The 19038-nt window shown below is 39.4% G+C and overlaps 1 protein-coding gene across 14 annotated transcripts in view; it reads right to left on the bottom strand.

Annotated features, from left to right (window-relative positions):
* The window catches only part of PRDM2 (PR/SET domain 2), a 137667-nt gene that overhangs the window by 83294 nt on the left and 35335 nt on the right, over positions 1 to 19038 (bottom strand). For 12 of the 14 annotated variants that reach the window (XR_014054339.1, XR_014054337.1, XM_081492169.1 and 9 more), the window contains 3 exons: positions 18227 to 18344; positions 16516 to 16619; positions 5784 to 5936 (listed from right to left, as the gene is read on the bottom strand). Coding sequence is in view for 7 of the 14 variants with exons in the window: in XM_081492169.1 (XP_081348295.1) it covers positions 5784 to 5936; positions 16516 to 16619; positions 18227 to 18344 (375 nt within the window). In the remaining 7 variants the exon portion in view is untranslated. The remainder of the gene's footprint in view (positions 1 to 5783; positions 5937 to 16515; positions 16620 to 18226; positions 18345 to 19038) is intronic. The other 2 variants (XM_081492177.1, XM_081492178.1) reach the window with 1 other exon arrangement.

The raw sequence follows: 19038 nt of genomic DNA, 5'->3' as shown, positions 1-19038 counted from the left end.
TATGCTTCCCAACTTCCTAGTAAGACAGCTACAGAAACAACAGGCATTTATGCAGGGGAAAATAATACACCTTTTAAAATCAATGATTGCTTGGGTCTCTACTGTACTGTTTATTTCTTCTGCACTGCTGAGCACATTTAAGGTTTTGTAAGAAAATTTATGTCCCTAGACATGGGAAATATAAACCCACATTTTATTTTTTTATTTTTATTTTTTTTTATAAACCCACATTTTAAAACATAAAGTCAAAAGTCCAAACAAACTTTTTTAAAAATATATTTTGACATTTAACAAAAAACAACAACATAAAGACTTTAAACTTGTCCTTTGGGTTCTAAAAGGTTCTATAAGAGTGCTTATAGAATTAAGCACTTCTCTCTTCTCTAAATATTAGTAAATAAAAACCTGAAATGTTACCAGGGCAATTAGCTACAGGCAATAATTTCCACCAATATTCCTGACACTAGGACAGATTAAGAGAAATACTCCAGAATTATGAGAATACACAAATGCTTACCCACCTACAATCTATCCTGCAGCATGATCTTTTAAAAAGTCAACAGTCAGACAGACTCAACTCTCAAATGGGTGAATAGAACTGAACAGAACTGAAGACTAAAACTAGTTTCCACACAAGCCAGAAGCCCCACCCCTGATCTGATCCTGGCCTATCTCACTAGCCTCATCTACCACTCCTCTCCTCACTCCAGCCAAACCGGCTTTCATTCCTTTTATAAAAAAGAAGGAAAGAAAAAAAGAAAAACCAAACAACCACTGCCCCCCATCTAGCTTACTCCCACTTCAATACCTCTGCTTCTACCAGGGCCCCTCTTTCTGCAATACTCTTCCTGTAGAAATCTCACATCTGGCTCTATCTCATGGCAACATGGGGAGGGAGGAAGTGTGTCCACATTTGGTCTTTCCTGACCTACAAGAGCTAGAGCAGCTCCCTCACCATCTGGTCACTCCATCACATTACATTATCTTTAATGCACTTACTGTTCTTGGAAGTTACCTTGTTTACTTGTTCACTTGTTTATTATCTGTCACCTCCTCCATGAACTAGAAGCTCCATGAGACCAGAGACCTTGTCTGTTCAGTTCATTACTACAGAAGAATACCTGCTATGTAGCAGACACTCAGCATTTGCAGAATTAATGCAGACATAGAGGAAAACAACAGAATAAGAAAGACTACAGATCTTTCTAAGAAAACTGGAGATACCAAGGGAACTTTCATGCAAGGATGGGTCCAATAAAGGACAGAAACGGCAAGGACCTAACAGAAGCAGAAAAGATTAAGAGGAGGTGGGAAGAATACACAGAACTGTACGAAAAAGGTTTCATGACCTGGATAACCGTGATGATGCGGTCACTTCCTGGAGTGTGAAGTCAAGTGGGCCTTATGAAGCATTACAATGAACAAAGCTAGTGGAGGTGATAGAATTCCAGCTGAGCTATTTCAAATCCTGAAAGATAATGCTGTTGAAGAGATGCACTCAATATGCCAGCAAATTTTGAAAATTCAGCAATGGCCACAAAGAAGGGCAATGCCAAAGAATGTTCCAACTACTGTTCAATTGCACTCATTTCACATGCTAGCAAGGTAATGCTCAAAATCCTTCAAGCTAGGCTTCAGCAGTACATGAACCAAGAACTGCCAAAAATACAAGCTGGGTTTCGAAGAAGCAGAAGAACCAGAGATCAAATTCCAGTATTTGATGGAGCGTGGAGAAAGCAAGGGGATTCCAGAAAACCATCTACTGCTTCACTGACTATGTTAAAGCTTTTGACTGTGTGGATCACAACAAACTGTAGAAAACTCTAAAAGAAATGGGAGTACCAGACCACCTCTTACCTGTTTCCTGAGAAACCTGTATGCGGGTCAAGAAGCAACAGTTAGAACCAGACATGGAACAATGGACTGGTTCCAAATTGGGAAAGGAATACAACAAGGCTCTATATTGTCACCCTGTTTATTTAATTTCTATGCAGAGTACATCATGCAAAATGCTGGGCTGGATGACTCACAAGCTGTAATCAAGACTGCCAAGAGAAATATATATCAAAAATCTCAGATATGCAGATGATACCACCCTAATGGCAAAAAGTGAAGAGGAACTAAAGCCTCTTGATGAGGGTGAAAGAGGAGAGTGACAAAGTTGGCTTGGAACTCAACATTCAAAAAACAAAGATCATGGCATTGGATTTCATCATGTCATGGCAAATAGAAGGGGAAAAAGTGGAAGCAGTGACAGATTTTATTTTCTTGGGCTCCAAGGTCACTGCAGATGATGACTGCAGCCATGAAATTAAAACTCTTGCTCCTCAGAAGAAAAGCTATGACAAACCTAAACAGCATATTAAGAAGCAGAGACATCACTTTTCCAACAAAGGTCCATATAGCCAAGGCTATGGTTTTTCCAGCAGTCATGTACAGATGTGAGAGTTGGACCATAAAAAAGGCTGAGCAACAAAGAACTGATGATTTCAAACTGTGGTGCTAGAGAAGACTCTTGAGAGTCCCTTGGACAGCAAGGAGATCAAACCAGTCAATCACAAAGGAAATCAACTCTGAATATGCATTAGAAAGACTGATGCTAAAGCTGAAGTTTCAATACTTTGGCCACCCGATGAGAAGAGCCGACTCATTGGAAAAGACCCTGATGCTGGAAAAGACTGAGGGCAGGAAGAGAAGGAGGCGACAGAATGAGATGGTTGGATGGCATCACTGATTCAATGGACATGAGTTTGAGCAAACTCCGGGAGATAGTAAAGGATGGGGAAGCCTGGCATGCCGCAGGCTATGGGGATGCAGGGTCGCAACACAACTTAAGAGACTGAATAACAACAATGAAGAACTGATGAACAGGTGAATGAATGGAGAGCAGGCTAACAATTAATCCTCAGGAATTTAAAACAGTTTTTAATCATATTACAAACAAAACCAGTGTTGAGATTTCTCAACTATCCAGTTGATAGCTCAGAAGGTGATACAGAGCCAAGAATATCATTACATGTAAGTTATTTACAAAACTTAACCCATAGAAAGCTTAACCTCGCAGAATATAATCACTAGTAAAAGAATATAAAACGCCTGATGCATACTTGAGCAAAACCAAAGGTCAGGATTGGAGGAGGTCTACAAAGATCAGAGCTACGTTACTTTCAACAAAGAAAAGTAAAAATGATAGTACAGCTAGTTAGTAACACTTTGAGTACTTAGGTTACACAAGAAACTCTTCACAGAATCTTGCACATGCTGGCTTGTTTAATTTTCATGACTGTATTATTAATGTTCAGCTTCCCTGGTAGCTCAGATGGTAAAGAATCCACCTGCAATGCAGGAGACCTGGGTTCGATCCCTGGATCAGGAAGATCCCCAGGAGAAAGAAATAGAAACCCACTCTAGTATTCTTGCCTGGAAAATCTCATGGACAAAGGAGCCTGATGAGCTACAATCCATAGGGTCGAAAAAGAGTTGGACATGACTTGGTAACTAAACAATAACAACAACATTATTAATTCTACTATTACCTCCATTTTTACAGATGAAAAAATCAAGACAGAAGGTGTAACTTCTCACGCTTCCCTATCTTCTTTCCTGTGCTTCTCTCGAAGGCAAAATTTGCTCACAAGGCAGTCTGCTCCAGAGTCCCTAACTCCTATTCATGACACTCTTGTGCCTTGCCAAAAATAACAGCTACCATTTATTTAGTACTTATCACGTGCTGGAACTCTACCCACAATCACCTATGCAATCCTCTTGATAACCCTCTGAGGTCAATATACAATTATCTGTATCTTACAAATAAGGAAACTGAGGCACAGAAAGTGACTTGCCTAAGGTTGCACATCTGGTAAAATCACAGTGACTTACCTTGGGTCACAGAGCAAGTGAGGATTTAATCTAGGAGTCTGGCTCCAGAGTTCACTCCCAAACACTATTCTCTCTTGCTTCTCAACGGTTCTCGGCTTTGCCATCAGAAATGAACACATCTCAGCTTCAAGTCTGATGAAAGCATTGCCAAGTGTCCTAGCATCTCCCTGGGCTTCCTCTGCTCTGGAACCTCATTTCCACTTCCCTGACTGTCTCATATGCACCCCTCATTGGTATTTCTTCTCCACCAGGACTCTCCTCACTGATGTAATCAGATGTAACTTCCACTTTAAATAAATTTGAGAAACAGAAAGAATTCTTGAATCAAACTGTGAATCCAATCTCAGACTCCAGTGTAACAAAACTGTACAGTAATGCCTACTAGGAAATCATGCCAGAAAAATCATCCAGCAGAAAGAAAACAGGAAAGAAGGTTACAGAAGTTTTAAATAAGAAAGTACTACAAAGAAATAGTTCCTGCAGGAACTAGAAGCAAGAATGTGGGTTTAGATGAGAAAAAGGACAAACCAACTGGCTAAAGCCGACAGGGAAAAATATAAACGAAAGCAAAGGAAAACTAAACAGCTCTAGATAACTTGCCAAGTTCTAGTGCTAAATACAGTCAAAACTCAGCATGCTGCAAAGATGACCATCATCTTAAATGCCTGCTCATCAAAGAGTTTTCAGCTCCATGGAGATTAAGTTTTTTCAAGGACTGGCCCTCAATCTATGTCATTTTTAATGGAAGTAAGTGAATAAAGAAAAACTTGCCTTGCAGCAATTTTAGCAAACATATCTAATCCAAAAAGCAAAGAGCAACAATCCTCTCTTTAGAGCTTCAAGACTCACTCAGCCTTTGGGAACACTTCCCTGCACGATGAGTGCAGATTTGCCTTCCAGGAGAACATGGAAATGAGGGAGACAGATGTGGGCTTTCTTGTTGCAGAGATAACAACCCTTCCAAATTCTAACTTCCCTGAATGTACTCAGTGACCTCTGACCTCACCACAAACTCTAAAAAATGATTTTCCTCTTTTTTTCATCTCCACTATTAATGTCTCCAAATAAAACTTTAGCAGAAGAAACACGTTCTGTGTAATTTTCATTCTGAATAAAATTCAGGGAAAAGATGGGGCCCCCCTTGTGGCTCAGTGGTAAAGAATCTGCTTGCCAAGGCAGGAGACACGGGTTCAGTCCCTGATCTCGGAAGATCCCACATGCCATGGATCAACTAAGCCCGCGTGCCACAACCATTAAGCCTGTGCTCCAGAACCCGGAAGCCACAACTACCGAGCCCACGTGCTGCAGCTACAGAAGTCTGCATGTGCTAGAGCCCATGCTCTGCAGCAAGAGAAGCCACACAGTGAAAAGCCTGCACTGCAACTAGAGAGTAGCCCCTGCTCACTGTGACGAAAGAAAAGCTTGAGCAGCGACAAAGACCCAGCACAGCCAAAAAAAATAAATACTTATATTAAAAAGATTTAGGCAAAAGAAAAGATAATCCAAAGCTACACTAGACTGAAGACTAACAACGTGTTTTCTGTTAACACAGAACCACCAGAGCTGTCGAGAGTTCCACATAGTTAGATAAACTGGCCTGTCAGAAAGCTCCCAGTGCATTTGTGTCTTAAGAGGAGAGAAGTATCTGCCACGTGCTTAACTCATCAGTATCAATAAAGATGCTGTATGTAATTACTTAACACAATCTTCATGCTTTAGTGCCCTTCCTCACATAAGCAGTGGCAACTGTATAATTAAAACACACACCTTTCAGGGTGGTGAATCCCTTTCAAATATAACCCTTTCAAAGTCCGCAAAGTCGTTATTGATAGCCATGACTAAGGACAGTACTTGCAGAAATGCATGTAGAATATCTAACAGCAGACTAATTCTAACATTCTTACCTTTAAAGTTTTATAGTAAATGGCCCTGTTGATTTCCAATGGGAATAAATTTTGCTCTTCTCCTGAGCAAGCCCAATTCACATAGCGCAGCCAGTTCCCCTTCTCTGGATCGGTGGCGTCAATGCACATCCATCCCAAATTTGGGTAATAGACCTTGGGTGGGGGGAAAGGACAGTTGTTAAAATCTTTTACATGTTTCCATTTTCAACTTCTAAGACAATTCCTGTTCATTATATGGAAGTACTCTATAAAGCATTTCAAAGCAACAGAATAAGCAGCATAAAAAAGGAAAAAAATGAAAACTGAGGTCCAAAATGATATAATTCCTCATTAGTTATTTTTCTATTTGGGTATAATTTTTTCTCCTAAACTTTATGTGCTATATAATAAATGTACTTGATGGTCTCCAAATGCTTTGCAAACATGAACACAAAGCCTAATGATAGCTCTCCTCCCCGTATAACAGAGGAAGTGTGAGCCTGCAGCAGTGCTCCCCAGCACCCGAATGCCCTCAGCCTCCTGGGGTGTTCAGCAATTCGAGAGTGGTGGTCCAGTCCTGCTGGGGTCCACAGCTCAGCAGGTGCTTTTGCTGCAGTGCTGACAGAAACTTCAGTAAGGAAGCATGCAGTGTGAACCTCCATGTGGGTGACAGGGAATGATGCTTCTTCTGCAAACTCTGTTGACCTTAAACATTTCTCTACCCAGAGAATCTGTATTCTGGGAAATACCAGTTTCCTTCTGAAACAAGACCAAAATCCTGACCCATCTTTGAGGAGTCAGATCAATTGCACACTTGCAAGATAGAAGCCCTCCCTGATCATCCACTCTCCATCAACTCTTCCTCCTAGAGGCCTCCGGCTCTCATTCCTTCATTTAAAGAGAGTCTATTGAGCAGCTGTTTCTTACTTTGTAGATACATACATACATACATACATCAATGTTCTACTTCCCCAAATTTAGACTGTAAAACACTTGATTAGGCACTGAAATACAATCAATTGGTGACAGTCTGTGAAAAATAAAACAAAAGAAATGAGTCTTCTCTCCTTTGAAACAAAGGAGAGAATCTTGATGCTTCCATTTCTTTCCTACAGTCAAGACCCTCACTGCTCATGTCTTCTTTTCACATTAAACACTGTTTGTTTACTGCAGGTTCCTTTCCTTTAGGAACAAAGCCCCCACTCTTGGCTCCTCTGCGCATGCCTATGTCTCCCAGCCCAGGACTGCCAGGGTGGCGCCCACCTTACTGGCCATGAACAACACTTTCTTCCTGCTAGGGGTTAGACGTCTGGCATAATGTTGCATGATTTCCATATTATCTCATTTAACCTTATGCATCAGGTTCATTATTACCCCTTTTTGCCACATGTGGTAATTAAGGATCAAAGATTACATAACTTTTCCAAAGTCACTCAGTTAGTGAGTACTAAAGATGACCTTAATCCCAGCTCTGCTTGACCTCTATTTATCAGTGCCTTCCTTGACCATCCCAGCTAAAACTATGAAGCCTTCTCTTCCCATCAGCACCCCCAGTCATCTAGTCATCTCCTGATTTATTTTTCTTCATGGTACTTATGCTCTTATTTTCCTACTCAGTAACTGTTTCCCCACATCAGAGTATTAGCTCCATGAGAAGACATTTGAGTCTTTTCATTTACTGTAGTACCTCTAAGACCTTGCCCAGTGCCTGGCAGAGTAGGCTCTCAACAAACAACTATGAAATTAATGAAATGATATTATCATATACAAATGTATAACTGTCATCATTTAATGAGCACCTACTATGTGACAGGGATCATGCTAGAAAGTGCTTTGCAGTTACTTTATTTACTCCCCACAAAGTGTCAAGGAGAGTATTTTCACTATCCTGTAAGTACCCACAGTGAGTTTATTCAGCAGCTGGTTGTTTACTATAACACCTCTTTGCACCACCTAAAAAGAGGCTATACAGGTCACATTTGACTCCGTTTCAAACTCACTGTCACACTCACTCTCAGCTCATGCACACACGAGCAGGCACACACACACTCTTCACCCTTGACAACAAAGAGAAAGGGCAGCCCCACATGATATGTGTGGAAGAGACAGAATCACAATACAAAATTTAAACTTTACACACCAAAATAATTTAAGGTGCTTTACTTTAAAATGCTTATGAGATACTTTTGCCAAGTTTGCCAGTATGATAAAATAACAAATTTAGTTGGTCTTTTAAGATTGTCAGTCCATACTGGTTACTTTTTACTAACTTAGAGATGAAAAGTCTTGTTTTGATTTATCATAGGAGACAGCAGAGTTCCCACACACTCCCACGCACATACTGACACAGCTACAAACACTGCAGAGATGGTGCTGGAAAATCCCACACAGTTAAAGGCAGCTGGAAAGAAGTAACAAGAGTATACCAACCACCTGGAGGATAACAATAAAACTGTGCTGGAATTTCCTGGCTTGCAGGTCAATAATGACCCTTGCAAAGAGCAAGGTGTTCCACTTGAGTAAAGTTTTTATGTAGAACTCACTTTGTTACAAAAGAGACTAAGGAATCTACTGCTGCTGCTAAGTCGCTTCAGTCGTGGCTGACTCTGTGCGACCCCATAGACGGAAGCCCACCAGGCTCCCCCGTCCCTGGGATTCTCCAGGCAAGAACACTGGAGTGGGTTGCCATTTCCTTCTCCAATGCATGAAAGGGAAAAGTGAAAGTGAAGTCACTCAGTCGTGTCTGACTCTCATCGACCCCATGGACTGCAGCCTACCAGGCTCCTCCGTCCATGGGATTTTCCAGGAATCTACTAAGTCATACTTAAACTAAAATGCTCAATTTTATAGAAAAGATGAACACTTCAGGTTTTTAAAAATGTGCCAACTAGTAATTCACAAAAAATACACATGGCTAAAATCTCAAGGAAAAAAATTAAATTTACCTAATAATCAAAAATAAGTAATTTTTTAACCTCGCAAAATGGTAAAAATTGTTTTTTAAAGAGGGAAAAAAAAACCCCACAGAATTAGAAAGCAGACATTCTCCCAAAATGCTGATCAGAGAATAAATTGGTATCTTTTTTTGGATCAAACTAAGCAATACTGACTGAAGAACTTTAAAATGCACACACTTTAATCAGCATATACACTTGTAGGAATTTATTCTCATGAGATATTGGGCAATCATACCAAGATGTATGTACAAAGATGTCCACAGCAGTGTGGTTTACCATAGACTCATTGTGAAATGGAGAACACCACAGATTAGCTCAGTACAGTAATATCAGAATATAGTGGAATACTAGGCAGAACTTAAAAAATACTGTTGCATGAATGACTGACTCGTGGAAACTTTTACTTTCTGTAATCTTTGTATTTCTTAAGAATTTTCTCAGCAGTAAACACACATTATCTCTATAATTAGGAGAAAAAGATGAATAGAAGATGCAGAAATATAAATAACCAGTAGAAAAGACAGTCTTAATACACTGATGATTGAATCAAGCCATTTATAAAAAGTATGGCTTAAACATATGAATATATGAAGAGAAAAATGATCTGAAATCTAAATGCATATGTTAATAACGGTTTTCTCGGAAAAATGCGATTCTTTATAATTTTCATTTTCTCTCTTCTGCTTATCTGAATTTTCTACCTTCCCTCCACTGATTTAGTGTAATCTCTAAGTTTTAAAAAGGGAAGAGGGTGAGGAGAGCAGGCTAGGAAGGTAGCCAAGCTCTGCTGAATGCTAGGCTCACACTCCCATCCTCTTCCCATCACTGTCACCATCATCATTACACACACATCTTTAAAAAATATGTAGCCGTCTGATTTTCACTGAGTCTCACCTGTAATTGGAACTGGGATGAAAATGTGTTTTCATGCAATTTCTGCCTTAGTTGGAATTCCAACTGGTTTCCAACCAGAGTTAACTTCGGTGACTGATACACAGAACCTGTCTCTAAAATGTGACAGAATTACGCCCAACATATGTGCAAGTTATGAGACTGCACAGGTACCACCACAGCAGGAAGCCAGGGTGGGAACGACAGGGAGAATGAGACTCCGGTCCTTTCAGGGAGAGTCAGTGCAGAGACAGGCCACACTCACTCCCCAGCTCTAACTCAACAATGTTACATCACAAATCTATTTCCACATCCTTATAAGGACCGAGAAATACTCAGCTGACTTGATCCTAAGGAGAGATACTTCCATATAATCAACAGTTTTCCTCTGTAAACAGTCTCTTTTTACAAAGCAAGGGTACCTGATTATGTACTATTATAATTTTCACAAGTTGACTTTCAAACAGAAATACTCTACTTGGAGAGAAAGAAAAGGAGGCACTTCTACACCAAGCATTGTTAACCTTTACAAGAACCCTGTGAAATATTATTAAGCCCCTTTTATAAACGGGGACACTAGGGAAAGATGGTCGGTAATTTTACTAGAACAGTGAAGTCACTAAAAGTCAGAGGTGAAGAAATGAACTGAAAGTCACTCAGTCGTGTCCGACTCTGCAATCCCATGGACTATAGATACAGTCCATGGAATTCTCCAGGCCAGAATACTGGAGTGGGTAGCCCATTCCTTCTCCAGAGGATCTTCCCGACCCAGGAATCGAACAGAGGTCTCCTGCATTGCAGGTGGATTCTCTACCAACTGAACTATGAGGGAAAGTCAAAGTCAGGATTCAAACCTGGTTCTTTCATCTGTGCCTCCATTTCTGTCTCTTTTCTCTTTCCAATTTCCTCATCCCATCCTTAACCTTCCCTAGGTCATCAAGGCCTAACCTCTTTTCTGTCCCTACCACTAAACAGACCAGCTATTAACTCACTGTGAAACAGAATGCAATTCTCACGTCACTCAATTCCATTCAAGTGAATCCAATCATTTCAAAAGCCATAAAATAATGTAAATTCATATTTTAGTACAAGCATGTTCAGTCGCTCAGAGTGGATTGACATTTCCTCCTCCAGGGGATCATCCCAACACAGGGATCAAACTCATGTGTCCTGAATTGCAGGCAGATTCTTTACCACTGAGCTATTTAAAAATTCCACATAACCCTAGAAATTATACGCAAAATGTTGTGCGTTTATGTACATTTGTATATCTGCTGGGGAGATTTCGAAGGGGTCCACAACACGCCAAAGACTAAGAATCTCTTGGTAGACTCTGCTAGTGGGAAGATCACTGAACAGGCAACCGTGAAACCTGGGCACCATGACTGACAGTTTCAGACCCCAAGCAGGCCACCTGCTCTCGGATCTATCATCTGTGGAAAGATTTAGGGTGTTTTTGGTATTCTTTTATTCCACAAACAAAAGTCCCCACGGGGTACTGTCATCCGTCTATATAATACCACCAGTATTACATGCCAAGCTCAGTGCTCCAGAACTGAGGACAGTGTCCGTCACACGGTAAGCTTAACAAAGAAGGGTTAAATAAGTAAATAAGCTCTCAATTTTTTTCTTGCACTATAACAAACTGTCAATCTAGTTACAAGTTCACTTATTCAGAAAGATGGCTTAATTCTCTGTACTTCAACGTCCCCACCCTCCTGAAGGTCCTAAGAGAAGAGTAAGACTGGTGCTGCAGTTTCTGTGACAAAGAACTAACTCTACAGCTAGCCCACTTTTAAGTAACAAGTTCAAAATCTTTGCACTTCTATTAACCACACTGCTTCAGAGTAAACCTAAGACCCCAGACATCACCACGTTCACTCCCTCTCTCTTACACACACAGACAAGGGCTCAGCAGACGTTCTGCAAAGGGCCAGGAAGTATTTTCGGTTTTACAAGCCATATGGTCTCAGTCACAACTGCTCAATTTGGCCACTGCAGGGCAAAAGCAGCCACAGACAATATGTAAACAAACGAACATTGCTGTGTTCCAACAAAACTTTATTAATGAACTAATGTTTGAATTTCATATACTTTTCATGTGTCACAAAACACTTGATCTTTGTTTAAACCACTTGAAAATGTAAAAACCATTCTCAGCTCTTGGACTGCAAGAAACAGGTGGCAGGTTGGATTTCCCCCATGAGCTAGGTCTTTTCTTAGGACATTCTGCATGGTTTAGAAGTTGTAAAGGAGCAGTAAGAGCTGAGTGGTACTTTCTGACAAAAGGTTCTACAGAATCAGCTGGTTGACTTCTCTACTCTCTTTTATAGTTTTGCTCCATTTTTAAATTAGAAATACTTTGAAATTAGAAGAACTGAGACAGCAAAAATTATGAAATGTGCTTGTTATTATCTGATCAAAACAGTGCTGAATGATAAAAAGTTTGTTTTCACTTCTGAAAAAAAGAAACTATTCAATATTTAAAGTCTCCTCATTATACAGAAATAACTTCTCTATCAATTTTAATTGAAATGCAGTTCTATTTCTTCTCTCTACCCTCTTGACTCAAAGTTTGTGCCTGAATAGTAACATACAAATCGAAGCAGTGGACTATCAGTTTTCATCGATAAGAAAGGGGGAGAAACTATCAAAAAACATCAACAACACTGGTTTTAAAAAGCTAGGAAGGAATATTCACCCCTGGTGGCTATGTAAATTAGTACAATCCCTTTGGAGGTCTGTTAGGAAAATTTACCGAAACTTAAAATGTACGTAACTTTTGACTCAACAACTATACTTCTAGGAATTTATCTTAAGAAGATAACCAGACAAGTGAGCAAATATGCATATACAGTTAGTTTTATACTTGGAAGAATTTGGGTTTTTTATTATTATTGAAGTAGAGATGACTTAGAGTGCTGTGTTCATTTCTGCTGGTACAGCAGTGATTCAATTATATACATATGTATATTCTTTCTCATTATATTGAATATAATGCCCTCTCCCATACAGTAGTACCTTGTTCTCTGATCCTATACTAGCATCTGCTAATCCCAAACTCCCAATCCTTCTCTCCCAAAGGATTGTTAATATCATGAAAATTAAAACTACTTAAACATCCACTGGTTTAACAGTGGAAGGATACAATGGAATTCTAGGTAGCTATAAGAAATAATGATGTGGACAAGCATTTGACGTGGGATGTACATTTGACATGTACACATCTACAACATATTAAGATAAAAAAGCGTGTTACAAAACTGCATACATATGCTGTTTGATCTCAACTGTGTGTGAAATGTCTAGATATGGTGTTTGTATAGGTGCCCATGTGAGAGAGACAGAAGAAAAACAGAGGCAAAGAAGCAGAGTTAAAAGCATGCACACCATGATGCTGACAGGTGATTTTTACTTTCTCATTTATCATTTTCTGTTTATATTATTTCGCAATGACCATGCACTACTTTCATAATTTAAAAAACACTTATTAGAAGGTACAACACCATGAGTGGCCCCTAATGTAAACCATGGACTCGGCAATAATGGTGCATCTGCTGCAACAAATGCCCCATTCTGGTGGAAATGAAGCCAGTGAGGGAAGCTGTGTGTGCATGTCTCATGGAAGTGGGGGAGAGGGGACGGGGGGAGAAGGAAATATAGAAACGCAACTTTCTGCTCAATTTTCCTGTTAACCTAAAGTGCTGCAAAAACTAAAGGCTTAAAAAAAAAAAAAAAAAAAAAACACTAAAGGCTATTTTTAAAGACATATTAAAACATGTCAACAATTCAAAAGTTCTGTTCATTAGAAACAATCTGAGCCCCACAGAAGTGAATGTGAAAGGCTTTAGAATACTGCAAGTTGCTCAGTGTGTGTGTGTGTGTGTGTGTGTGTGCACACGCACGTGTGTGTGTGTGGCAGTGGGGATACATGAAGTCCACTGTTTGGCCTGCCAGCAGTTCCCGACCAGGAACTGACCACAGAGTACTCGCCTCTTTCCAGAACCTGACCGTTCCATGCATTCACCCTGAGGATACTCTCCTGTTTCTCTCCTATTATTTCCAATATAATAGCATGCTTTCAGTGGAAACTTAGAGGACAGAAGTCTGCATAAGATAATCAAGGGCTCAAGAAAAGCAATTTAACACTTTCTCATAGATTAGCTTTAAAATAAACTTCTAGTGGAGGCAAAAGACCAGGTTGCTAAAAGATAAACTGGTCTTAAGGCACTTTAATGGAAGAACAAATGCCAAATGAGATTTTAATGATAAGCAGTATCTGTGACATTAAGAGGAGGCATTCTGATGCAAGTCAGAGGATAACACCAAAGTTAGAATAAGTTAATGGGGAAACACTAAATTTTACCTGGATTTTTATTTTCTTTATAAGAAATATGTACATTATAATTTTTGCTTCCTATAGTTTGCCAAATACATACTTCCACATGTGTATGTCAAATATATCTACTTCTTTTTTAACAGAGCAAAAAGGTTTAGAGGTTTCTATATGGAATACAGACCTCAGAGTTGAAATCATCTGAATGACATCCACAGTTTTTTTTTTTTTTTTTAATTGTAGGGAATAAAACCCAGCCTTGACAAGAACTAAATCTTTAAACCTGACTAACAAGAACTGGCAGTGTTATAAGGATTCCTAACTATGGCAGAACATAAAGAGAAGTATCTTAAATTAACAATGGGATGTTAACAAGTCAACAGGAAAAACTGAATCTCTAATATCTAATACATCATGGCTCCAAATTATACTTTTTAAACAAGCTACTATGAATTCATACTTTAAAAATTTCAAGGCAAATGAAACCTAATTTACAAAAGGCACTATTAATAATTGATATAAAATGCCCAACAATATCAAATTGTTATGTTGAGTAAAGCAGGTACCACAAACTTAGGTTTAATATTAATGACATTTGTTCAATCTTAGATACACACAGAACTAGAGTACGTGTTTTCTGGTTCCTCACCAGGGTTAATGCTAACCTGATAGAGCATGCTTGTTGGTTTCCCTTGTGAAACTTCTAAAATTAAAAATACAGTTTATTTTGGAACATAACTTTGTGGTTAAGACATTTTTAAGCATTTGGCCATTATCTTGAATAATTATTTTTTTTTTTGGTTGGGCATTTTTTCTACAAATACAGCACTCTTTTAACTTGAAAGTTGTGAAATAACAAAGTAATTACTCCCATGGTAAATCGTCATTTCCTAAGTCCCCTTGGGTTAAATATCACTATATTTATTATAAGAGATTCAGAGGAACTCTCAAAATTACTGAGAGAAACTGTTAGAATTCTCAAGGCAAGAAACACTGTTCACAGCACTAAGAAAAACAGCAACGTACCTCAGACTGACAAACACCACAGAACTTCTTGACTGAAACTGTCTCCAGACATTTCCCAGGTGCATTTTATTTTTAGGCTTTTACATGTTTACATGTGAAACAGATGTGATTTCCACCTAAGACAATCTGACAGAAATGCTTTTCCTCACCACCAAAAAAACTTCTCTGGGTTTAAAGGGAGTCATGCCACTGAGTTCTACAAGAACCTGAGGAGTTTCATGGGGGGCTCCTGACCTGAATTAAATTTAACAGAAATGCTTAATTCATAGGCAACTCTTTAGGAAACAATAATAAGATATTTTATCTTCACAGCTTTCTTCATGAGATTATTTTTTATTCTCCCCATTTTTAAATGGAGGGTTTTAGGGCCCAAAGGTTAAGGGCCCTACCCAGGTCACAAAGGCAGGATTTGAACCCTGGCTCAGTTGGTAAAAGAATCCAGCTGCAATGCAGGAGACTGACTGCAATACAGCCAACCTAGGTCTGATCCATCCAGGTTCGACCCCTGAATGGGGAAGATACCCTGGAGAAGGAAACGGCAACCCATTCCAGTATTCTTGCCTGGGAAATCTCACGGACAGAGGAGCCTGGAAGGTCCATGGGGTCGCAAGAGTCGGACACAATTTAGTGACTACACCACCACCACCAAACCAATGAAACATTTCTAACTGCCTCACTGTCAGGCAGCAGGACACATGGGGGTTGTGGTTCTGCTCTGACAACCCTCTCAGCACGTGTGCCCATGAAGGGAGCCACCCTCTCTGGTCTAGACAGCTTCCCTGTATAAGAAGTGTGTGAACACTCCCCATCTTTCAGGATCATTGAGAGAATGTGAAACAAACAGAATGAAAGCCTTTCTAAAACTTCAAAACACTATATAAACATGGCTCCTCAGGTGGCTCAGTAGTAAAGAATCGCCTGCCAATGCAGGAGATGCAGGTTCGATCCCTGGGTCAGGGAGACTCCCCGGAGAAGAAAATGCCAACTCACTCCAGTATTCTTACCCAGGAAATCCCATGAACAGAGAAGCCTGGTGGGCTACAGTCCATGAGGCAGCAAAAGAGTTGGATACTACTTAGGGACTAAACAACAACAACTATATAAATACACAGTGTGCTAAGTATGTCCAACTCTGAATGTCCAGCAACACAGAGGTTACTTCCTAAATAACAGAAAAGATCGTAACTGTGCTTTATTGATATTAGTGGCCACTTTGGTGTGTCTTTTACTGGTGTTCGTCTGAAAGCCTATAAAATGGCAGACCAAACTCTTGGCTGCAAAGCAAAGCAAAGCAACCTGAATCAGGCAAATAAAACACCAATTTGACATTTATTGTTGAGGACAGCCAAGCACTTTCAAACTACAAATGTAAACAGCAATCTGTATCCGAGGAAACACATTTTCTAGTAAAAATATTCTTGATTTTAAAGAAGGTGTTAAGTTGACTGATTAATTTCAGAAGGTCAAATGAATGAGAAGATAGAATGAAATCTTTAAAAATGTACTGAACTCTGATAAGCAAAGTACAAGGATCATTTCTTACCTCCCACATGTATACATTATTCTTAACCTGAGATCTTTTTTTCTTGTCACCGACAAATGGCCCAAACTTTTTGCCTTTTAAAATTGGTTTAGTGGCCCAGACACCTAGAAAATAAAACCAATAGATTCACAATGCCTTGTGGTATTTTAAAGACTAAAGCACTAAAAGCAATTCAATTTCACAAAATACTGAAAAGACTAGTCACTCTAAAAGCAAGACAATGTTAACTGAGATCACAGAAAATCAAATTAAATCAAGTATTCAAAGGGGATTTTTATTTTTCCTCTTAACAGTCTTCTGCATTTTCCTAATAGCCTGTAAAGAATCTATATTGTTTTGTAAGTGGGAAAGATTATCTTATGGGGTTTTTTTTTAATCTTTACAAGTAAAATTACCCAGACAGCATAATCACAAACACTTGGAGAAGAGATAATCACAACAATTAAGAGAAAAAAATATCGAATGCAGTAAAAATGCAAAGTTCCTCTTTCTCCTTTTCTGCAGATTTCAAATTGTCAAAAAAAAAAAAACCTCTTAGAGAGTTAGAAACACAGATAGTGTCCTGTAGTAAATATTTTTGAAGTTTGTTTGCTCAAAGTGGAAAACCCTCTCTGCTCTGTTTCCTGAAAGCTTAAACAACTCACTCTTCAGAGTTTAAAACAACCAAGATGTATGCTGCTTTGTGGTATTCTCAGGGGTATTTCTATATTCTTCACAGCGACCATAAGGCAAACAAGATACAGAAGCAGTGGGTAAACAGCAGGAGACACCCTAGTCAATGGACCCAGTGCCAGGGTGTCTCTTACTGACAGCCCTGCTTTGAACATGTTCCCTTACCTTTTGGGCTCAATTTCCTCACATATAGATGAAGGCTGTGGTCTCAGCCAGTGGCTCAGCTTGATGAACTAATTCCACCACCTGTAAGTCTGCTATGAATCCCATTTGATATCCCAGCTAATAACTAATTAGTGGAGAGATAAAATCAACCACTTTCATGAACAAATTACTCACTGAATAATTTTCAACGAGAATTAGGAAAATAATTTATTAAAAATTTATTCACACACATATACACCAGAATATCAGGAGAATATCTTTAAAAAAAGAAAACAGGACATAAACATAATTTCTTCTAAGACTGTACTCTAACTTTTGTAACTTATTTCCTTAGCCTTCTGTCTAAAGATTAGAACACAAAAACAAGACTCAATACAAAAAAGCTTGGCTATATTCAACAAGAAATTCTAGCAAGAAGCATTGGGACACATTCATCATTCACTCAAATACCCACTAAGGCCCATGAAGAGCGTCAGTTACTGGAGGCATGAAGGTAAATAAGAAATGAAGGCACTCACGATCAATGCAAGTGATGGATATGAAAACAAATACAAAATAATGAAATAAATATAATACTATCATCACACTCAAATCACAATGAAATCAGAGGCGGAAGCAATACATTCTGTGGGAAGAAGAACCCTGGGGAGACACGGAGGAAGGAAGGGGCTGCTCAGGCTGAGTCACGGAGGGTGGGTGGGTGTGACGGTGTTCCTGTCCACCCTGGATTCTTAACTGGAAAACAAACTCTTCAAAACAAGTCAGAGTATAGATGTGTTGCTTTTGCAGTGAGCTCCCCACCTGAGAACCCCCAGAGGAAGCCTGGCCACAGCCCGCTCTCCCTGCCCTCTCCTCCCCTGACCCCAGCACTCACCAATCCGAGTTTTGTCAACAGCAGATGGGAAAAGCCTCACTTCCTCCGGAAGTCCTCGAAGCACATGTTCAGGTACCTCCGCCAGGGTCTCCGCGGCTGCCACAGGCTCAGCTGCGTTCTGCAAGTTAAGAAACAGAAGGATAATAGCAAAAAGAAGAAAACCCAGTTCTGTTTTGATTTTTTTTTTTTCTGGTCCAATAGACAAATATGCAAAAATGTAAGTGAAACCTAAAGCTGGCAAGCCAGACTAAAACGATGATGTCAAGCATTTCAGGAGGTGCTATTTTGCTTGTTTGTGAGTCTCCAAAGGAAACCACTGTAACCTTCGAGCACGTCTGTGTTCATCTAGTTTGCTCCAACCACCTGTGACCATTTTAAAAATATGTAAACCTTCGGCACTATACTGTTTTAATCTCCCACAGAATCTGGTAGCAAATTACATCTTAAGCTTACTTTTAAATCAAAGACTACCATCAGTATCTTAGGATGTTAAAAAAAAAAATTAACACTCCCTATTTAAGTGAACACTTTTGGCACATGTTGTAAAGCCCATACCAGCCAACTGGACCCCCATCCCATCCATGCTTTCATTCCTCCAGCAACAAGGGCTTGACAATTTCCAGCAAGAACACTACAATTTATTTTGGGCCCTCCATGGAAGTGTGACCTTTCCAGGAAACAATACTATACCACCATACACCAAGTAACTAAACAGCAACACCCCACAAAATCACACAGTCTCAGAGAAATAGAGAATTTGGAAATTACTAAGTATACGTGAAAATTCATTGTAAATATTAAAGATTTCTATT

This window comes from Giraffa tippelskirchi, chromosome 5, assembly GCF_054371585.1.
Source record: "Giraffa tippelskirchi isolate mGirTip1 chromosome 5, T2T-mGirTip1v1.2.pri, whole genome shotgun sequence".
Lineage (NCBI taxonomy): Eukaryota > Metazoa > Chordata > Mammalia > Artiodactyla > Giraffidae > Giraffa > Giraffa tippelskirchi.
The sequence above is the reverse complement of the archived record's forward strand: the minus strand, read 5'-3'. Positions and strand labels throughout refer to the sequence as shown.